Source organism: Bidens hawaiensis, unplaced genomic scaffold (genome assembly GCF_021521415.1).
Source record: "Bidens hawaiensis isolate Kalapana, Puna unplaced genomic scaffold, B.hawaiensis_p1.1 tig00018485_1, whole genome shotgun sequence".
In the NCBI taxonomy this organism is placed as follows: Eukaryota; Viridiplantae; Streptophyta; class Magnoliopsida; order Asterales; family Asteraceae; genus Bidens; species Bidens hawaiensis.
The window spans coordinates 115,788-124,629 of record NW_027492793.1 but is presented as its reverse complement, the minus strand read 5'-3'; the positions used below and the strand labels follow the sequence as shown (position 1 = coordinate 124,629).

At 34.0% G+C, this 8,842-nt stretch overlaps 1 protein-coding gene across 1 annotated transcript; it reads left to right on the top strand.

Moving 5' to 3' along the window:
- Window positions 1–5,376: 5,376 nt before the first annotated feature.
- Window positions 5,377–8,461, top strand: LOC143556236 (DNA-directed RNA polymerases II, IV and V subunit 3-like). Its single transcript, XM_077045614.1, has 3 exons — window positions 5,377–5,885; window positions 6,774–7,011; window positions 7,998–8,461. The coding sequence occupies exons 1-3, from the start codon at window positions 5,440–5,442 to the stop codon at window positions 8,268–8,270; spliced, it is 957 nt and encodes a 318-aa protein (XP_076901729.1). The 5' UTR covers window positions 5,377–5,439; the 3' UTR covers window positions 8,271–8,461.
- The last annotated feature ends 381 nt before the right edge of the window (window positions 8,462–8,842 follow it).

Sequence of the window (8,842 nt, the reverse complement as noted above, 5' to 3'; positions counted from 1 at the left end):
ATCAATTTTTATGATCCTTCATATAACTATTTCTACTTAACGTGTAAAGTGTCAATTTACTTGTGATAATGTTTTATAAAAAGAGAATTATATGATCTAAATTTTATTAATTAGTACTACATATATTTAACAAACAGTTTGTTTGTTACAGATGAAGACCACAACAAAGTTAAAGTCCACCAACTACAATTCAAGGGCCCACATTAAGAGTAATAAGAATATGTTAGGAAGAGTCTTGAAGAACCAAAAGGAACACCAACTCTTGGATCGTTTTAAGTGTTGGGTTTAATAATACTTGTATGGCCCTACCATAAAAGCCCATGGCTCCTCATAATAGTCGGTGGATGGCATGAGAATAAAAGAGAGGCATAATATAATTAATAGAGGGGGGATTGATTGAAAAATACCCTACTGCCGTAGGAAGGCAGAGACACAAGACAGAAGGGGTCCACCCCAAAGGGCGGCTGATTGGGAGCAAGCTCCCTAGCTGGTCAAAATTATTCACGGCCAGAATTAAATCAAAAGAAAGGGAATTATTCAAGCAGGCTAGCACACTGGTGAATTAATTTAAGCTACCAGGCACACAACTCAATAATTTAAGCTCACAGGCTAGTAGCTCAATTAATTTTATTTCTTTTTACGATGAACCATAATATATATTTCATATTTGTTTCGTTCGTAACTATGATTGGCTAAACTTTTATACTTCCTGGGTTTGGATGAACACTTTTTAGACTCGTTTTATTTTTGGTCTTGAGTTATTATTGATTGGTTCATGTTTTGGTAGAGTTTTTATTTTATTTGGTTATAATGCTTATGCGTATTTGGTATTAATTTATGATCAGTTTATTGTTCTATATGTGTCTTTGTGAATGTCTTTCATGTATGGATGCATATTAGGTTGTTTACTGTGTGTTTACAACTAGTTTATGGTTTATAGTTAACGTATACCATAGGAACGGTAATTGAGAGTTTAGAGATACCTTATATCCTGCCACTTGAGAGACCGGGAGGTAATTAAATGTCGTCTGTTTTGGTCTTTTGCGGGTTTGGGTAGTGATTGCACGGGAGTGAGTTACCCTAGATTCCCTTAGATTCTTACAGATCCGAATTATAACCGAATTCAATAAAAATACCCCTTTACGCCTTAGGGTGTTTTATGATTAGAGAGACCGGGAGGTGATTTAATCTTTGGGTACCTTAGCATAGTTAGGTAAGGTGAGACCGGGAGGTGAACCGAACCATTAAACCGTTGAGCTTACATGATATTTAGGGTTCTTAGGTATTGTTGGTGAGACCGGAAGGTGATCTAGCATACTTTAGTTATTCCTTAAGTTTCATATTTTTAGAACCCGGTTACCGATCATAAATCCAATTCCGAGAGTTTACGAGTTGACTAGTAGGATTCCTTACCTAGGTAGTTATTTCCCCTATTTGAGTTCTAGTCCGATTTTTCGTGTCAGTTTTAGTTTAAGTATTATTTTATTTATAGTTAATAATTAAAAAAATACAAAAATCAATTAAATCTATTTATTTAAGTTATTAGTCAGAGTCTAGTTTAGGTGTCGCTAGTTCCTTTGGGTTCGACATCCGGACTTCATTAGGCTTTACTATAGTTGATAGGTATACTTGCCTGTCTAGTGGTCTAGCATTAGGATAGTCTAGATTTATAAATATAAAACTAGAGTGTCTATGTTAGGTTATATTTTAATAGACCGTTTTACACATCAGGTATGTAAATCATTAGTAGGTATGGATGCTCTTTTGACTTTTAGTAACCATCTGATACTTAGAAAATTGCCATTTGTTGATAAATTAAGATTAGTGAAGATTATTTCTAATATCCAAGAGGCAAAAACATAAAGTTAACTGCTAATACATGTCTCTAAACAATATCAAAATAATCACAATAATTATAACAAATTCAAAGATAATAAATCAAACATAACTTGAAATAAACAAAAGTCAAAGTTATTCACCATTTTCAACCGTCAACGCCAATAGGATTCTAGCTGGTGTACTATTCTGCCTCACGAACTTGTCGAAACCCTAGATCCAACAAAGAAGAAGCCCTAAAACGGAGAAATAGGTGTTTAAATATCTAAATCTAACTTCAATTTAACAAAAGCAACATCCAAAACGGAAATAACTGACCTTAACTCGACTTTTGTCAACCGGAAGTCGAAAATAGTGACAATCGTCGTGGAGTTATTTCAACAGGAATTCAGTTGCCAGACTGATTAGCTTCTTACTGGCGACGGTGTGATGAAGACGACGGAAGATTGAAGATGTTGATATTTAGAAGAGCGAGTACGATTGATGAGCCTTGAATCATAGAGAGATCTGTGGTGTCGTTGTTTGAAATTTGAATCTGATTAGTTTGAAGAGAAAGAGAAAGAGAAAGAGAAAGAGAATGCAGATATGGTTTTTTAAACCCTAGATTTAGAAATCTTTCACCGTAAGATTTCTTAATAAAGCTTCCAGGGGAAGGAATGAATTCTAAAACCAGGAACGTGGACCTTCTCTTCATTTGACACGATAGTAAAGTAAATAGGGTGGTGACAAGTGTCAAAATTATTCTTCTTTTATTGTATAGGAAGACTAGCTTTAGAGCCCATGTAGTACATGGGATGATTTAAATACTTTCTCCGTCCCGGTCAAAGTGTCTTAGCTTGAAAACACAAAGTTTAAGGTAGATTAAATTGTTGTTTTCCTTGCTTACCAAATGACAATAATGCCCTTGGAAATTGGGCCCATCAATATTGTTTATTAATATTAACTGAATGTGTGTAAGGGTAAACTTGAAAATTAACTAATAAAATTTGAAATTGGACATTTGTAATGAGACAAATAAAAAAGGAAATGTAGACACTTTTAATGGGACGGAGGGAGTAATAAAGTTACAAATAAAGCAGTACATAATGTATATGAAAATGTATTACATCTGTGCTTGTATCATTATACTTAGATTGATTTTATTTATAACACAAAATGATTTTTTCAAAAAAAAGATGAACTTAAGAAAAAAAGTAACGCGCGTGCAAAAACATACCTAATAACACTCTGTCTATTGGAAATTTCATTCTCATTATCATATATGTATAATTGAAAGAAATTTGGTTAAAAACAAATTTCAGAGAATACTTCTCATATAATAATAGTTTTGAGCTACACCATAGAAAAGATTTTGATAAGTTTGAGGTGGCTTCTCGACTTGCCAATTGACAACACAAAAAATAGCAGGTTAATCCATTCAATTTTGTGAATGTTTTGATTCACTTGAGCATAACTTTCTATAACATGTTTCACATACAACATTCTGATCAATATTTAAGGAAAAGTCAATTTTGACAAAAATATTTCAAAGTTGATAAAAGTTAGAAGCATTGATAGGCATAGAAGTGGCATGTCGGAAGTGTTTGTCATTTTTCTTAAATTTTAATAGTTATGGGAAAAAGACTCAATGTGCAAAATCCCGAATCTTTTGACTATTTCCAAAAATGTCCTTAAAAATAAATTCGAAATCCGATCACATTTAAAATTCTAACTTTCATTTGATTTACATTTTCAAGTCAAAAATTTGAACCTATAGCAAGTTTGTCGATAAATCTATTTGCATTCTCAAAATTTTAAAAATATTCAGATTACCCATTTTTTACTCGTAACAAATCTGAGCCTAGTTAGATTGTACCAACGATCTATTTACCAACTTTTAACCCGTAACAATTAAATTTAAGTTCCACAAAAAAAACCCAAAACAATCATTGATAAAAAAAACTCAAGAAATTAAATATGATAAACTATTATATTTGAAAGTTATTGATATATATTATCTTACAGTTTAGCACATATATGTATAGTTTACTAAATTAACCAAAAATAAATGGATAGATTAAATCACACACACACACACACACACACACATATATATTAAATTTATAAATTTATAGACAATGTACAAAAAAACCAATAGATAAATGGATTTATTTTTAAAAAAATTGATCAATTTATAAGCATATATTTATAATTTAATAATTAAAAAACTTTCTTCGTGAAATGAAAGCATATTAGAGTTTTTTTTGTTTTTTTTAATTTACAATCTTCAACAATATACCTAATATGATGTGTTAATGATATCATTTAAAATTATATTCTTTTCAATATTTAACAAACATGGTTTGTTGTTGGTTTTTGGATTTCTCTAAGTATATTGTGAAATATATTTTAACAATGTATAGTCGTATATTATGTAAATATTTATTTTTATAAAAGCGTATAGATATAATATAAATAGAGTTTTAAAAAAAGTGAATAATCTAATCATGCTATAAATGAAGTGTAAAAAGAAAGTGAATAATTATTGATATATGACATGTATTGGTTTTGAAGGGAAAAAATTGTAAGAATTAAACACAATGTGACATGTGTCTACAATTATTTTATTTTATTTTATTATAATAGGTAGACATGTAGATGTAGATTAACTATCTTTCTAACTAAGCATTTACTTTCTCAAACAACAAATATTCCACAACATATTATCATGTTAAAACTCGATCACCACGTCTACTCCTTGCGCCAAAACCACAAATCTATTTTCGTTTCTCACGTCAGCGGTCAGACCATCGAAACTTCATGTATAAGTCAAGCTCAAACCCAAACTCGACTCTACAAATCATTGGCGCAACAACTAATCGCTTAACATTCACAGTTTTAAAACATGAGTAATAGTAATGATTCATTTTGTATGCCACACAATCAACAAACGAGCCGAGCTGCTCACGAGCCACTTGAGATCGGCTCGTGAAAAGGCTCGATCAAGCTGAGCTTAAATGAGTTTAAAAGTAAGTTGGTTTATAAATGAGCCTGAGCTTCGCTAGACCTCGAGCCGGCTTGCGAACCTAAACAAGCTTGACATTTATATAACTTTTATAATCACAATAAAATTAATATATATATATTATATATAAGTGTTATTGAATAAAATTATATGAAAATCAAGTGAAAAATAGTAAACGAGCCCAACCTGTGCTTGATGTCATGGAGCAATCTTTTTAGTCTCTGTGTGTGGTGAGGCGCCCGAAGGCCAGCCAATCTGCTCGTTTATATTTAGGGTCTGTTCGTTTCGTCTTGCCTTGGACTAATCAGGTGAGCAACAACAGCTCTCTGCTAGAGATATGTTCATCGTGAAAGCATAACTACTCATGAGCCGAGCTCGAGCTTTATAAATAGAGAACAAAACAAGCCGAGCTGTATGCAAGTGAAACGAGTCGGTGTGGTGAAACAAAGAAAGCTGATAGATACAAGTATAGACAAGTTTGAAAAGTACAAGGGGCAAAAGATAAACCCTGAAATTATAAAAGCAAAACATGAGACTGAGCTTGGATATTGCGGACACAGGGTTTTGAAATTGAAAACCCTAGGAACCAAACAACAACAATGGAGAACCCATCATACCAAAGGTTCCCCAAGGTCAAAATCCGCGAGCTCAAGGACGACTACGCCAAGTTCGAGCTTCGTGAAACCGACGCCAGCATGGCCAACGCACTCCGCCGCGTCATGATCGCCGAGGTTCCGACAATCGCCATCGACTTGGTCGAAATAGAGGTCAACTCGTCTGTTCTGAACGACGAGTTTATTGCGCACAGGCTGGGTTTGATTCCGCTGACGAGTGAGCGTGCGATGAGTATGCGGTTCTCCAGAGACTGTGACGCGTGTGATGGCGATGGGCAGTGTGAGTTTTGCTCCGTGGAGTTTCATTTGAGAGCCAAGTGTGTTGGTGACCAGACGCTGGATGTCACCAGTAAGGACTTGTATAGCTCCGATCATACCGTTGTCCCCGTTGAGTTCTCCGATTCCGGTTTTGACAATCCAGAAGATCAAAGGTTCCTTTCTTTTTATTATTATTTTGATAGCTTAGGGTTTGTGCATTATTGATTGTTTAATGTGTTGACTCGTTTATGACCTGAACCGGTTTACCCCAAACACCAATGGCCATGAGTGTGGTGGTGGTTGGTTATAATAATAATAATAATTTGGTTAGAGTTCGGTTATATTGTTACTAGATTGAGGCTATAATAACCTGTGTTGGTGATTCTGAGTCTATTGATTTTGACTATGGAAACGAGTCTTATGAGTGTGCAAGTCATTCTGCATGCATTAGACCTTTCTATGCTTTGCAATTGCTGTTAGTATAACAGAATCTTGCAGTGCGGTTTTCTGTTTACAATCTTTATTTTAGATTTATTTAACATTCTAATTTTGATTTCGTTTTGTGCTTAAATCTCTTCTATTATCCTGGCCACTGTGAGTTGGTTCAAACAACAATTAGGATGCAGTGCCTAGAGAATTTTGGTATTTTTTTTACCAATTTTGAAACATTAAAAGAATTTTTGAATAAAATATGTGCTCGAATCGGGTCAGATTTTATGTCGTCATGTAAAATAAAAGCCAATCTATGTGAAGTTTCCATAAATTTTGATTTGTAAACTCTCTGCTACTGCTTGAGGGGTATGTGAAAGCTAATTCTTCACGGTTATTAAAACTTTAAAAGACTTGGTTTATTTTGTATACAACCGAATAAATGCTACACTCTTCTTATTTGCGATTTATAAATCTCATGTTATTCTTTCAATTATTATAGTTGTATGTTATTCTAAATCTCATGTTATTTTTTCAATTATTATTGTGATTTATAAACTTAAAAAATGTGTGTAGTCTACTTTGATTTACCATGTAAGAAGTTATTGATGTCTTTTTTTTTGTGTGATTAGGGGCATAACAATTGTGAAGCTTCGCAAAGGGCAAGAGCTGAGGCTAAGAGCAATAGCGAGAAAGGGTATTGGAAAAGATCATGCAAAATGGTCACCTGCTGCGACTGTCACTTTCATGTATGAGCCCGAGATTCACATCAATGAAGAAATGATGGAGACTTTATCACTTGAGGAGAAAACAAGTGTTGTTGAGAGTAGCCCTACTAAAGTCTTTGCCTTAAACCCCCAAACTCAACAGGTTTTATTCATTATTTATTAACTATTAACTGTGCAGGTTTTGTTCATTATTAATCATCCTCCGTTTGTTCTAATTTACATAAGCCCCGAGTTACATAAAAAGGGAGTTTATCTTTGTTAAGTCATTTCAAGAGAATTACAATTTGAGAAAAAACTGAATTGATAGCTGATGAAACGTGTTTTGTTATGTTAAACGAGTCAAACATGACACGACACATTTAATGCCGGTGAACCTGAACACGACACGTTAAACATGTTATATTCTTAAATACTAACAAAGACATGTTTGATAAGCAGGTTACACGACACAGCACGTTTAACATGATAAAAGGTAACTGGTTCAATAACGCAAATGTTGTGACATGGCATGACACGTTTTATGGAAGCAGTTCAGTAAATGACACATTTAACACAAGTTACAAAACAATAATATTACCAAAAGTTACAATCCATATTCAAAAAATTACAATCCATATTCAATCATAATAATATCATATAGTTTAAGCCTATAAAACTATGTTGCTTTTATAAATGGCTCAGGAACGTGTCGTGCCGACTTAGGGGGTGTTTCGGATTCCTTATTTTACCTCCTTGTAACTTTTCATTAAGTTAATAAGTTACAACATTGTAACTTATGAAACTTCTCCTCTCACAATATAAGCAATCCCAAACACCTTATTACTTTTCAAAAAGTTTATAAGTTATAAGTTGGTGAAAATAAGCAATCCCAAACACCCCCTTATTAACCTATTCAACATATAATTTAAATGTGTTATGTGTGTCACAAATGGGTTAAGTAGGTTGTACCTGTTTAGACGTGTGTTTAATCCTGCTATTAACGTGCCGACCCGTTTATGACTTGGACTCGTTTACTCAAGTTACTCTATTTACTAAGTCTGTTGAGTCATGTCATGTTAAGTGTTAACGGGCCTGTTTTATAAGTCGATGATCATGAGGGTTGGTTTGTGGTGGCTGTGATGTGATCAGGTGGAAGTGGTGGATCCGGAGGCGTACACGTATGATGATGAAGTGCTGAAGAAAGTGGAAGCCATGGGGAAACCAGGGCTTATTGAAATCTATGCAAAAGAAGACAGTTTTATCTTCACGGTTGAATCAACTGGCGCAATCAAAGCTTCTCAGTTGGTGATTAATGCCATTGAAGTCCTGAAACAGAAGCTGGATGCAGTTCGTCTGTTGGAGGATACCGTTGAAGCTGATGACCAGTTTGGGGAGTTAGGTGCTCATATGCGAGGAGGTTGACGTGTTGACTTTAACTTCATCTTCATTCTCTCTGAATGTTAATCTACTGTTAGTTTCTTTGGTTGGAAATCTGGATCTTTTTTTCTTTTAATGTTTTAATTAGATTGTAGGGTGTCTTTATTTCTCACTTCTGTTAGATTGATAAACTAAGAATGACCCTCTGGTAACAATATCATCAATCTATTCGTGTTGCAGCTATGCCTGTTCATGGGGACCGTGAACTGGTCTTTTTCACACGTCGATTTTAAATTCATCAAGAATAGCGTCATCTTAGTTTTGTATGGGTACCTTTGAGTGCAACGAAAGCATTGATTCTATTTATGGATCATTAAGGACAAGTAGTAGAAACCCGAGCGATGCGCCGAAGGCGATCTCAAAACATAAATATATTTATACGTGGTGAATCTATAATGCGTGAGAATAAGCCCTTCATGAGTTGTGCTACACTTTTGACATCCTCAAATAAGGCACGTGAGAAAAAGCTTGTGAGCTTCTTTAAACTTGTTAGATATTTGAAACTTGTAATGAAAAATTCATGATCTTAACTTGAAACCATATTAGCAATATTTTTT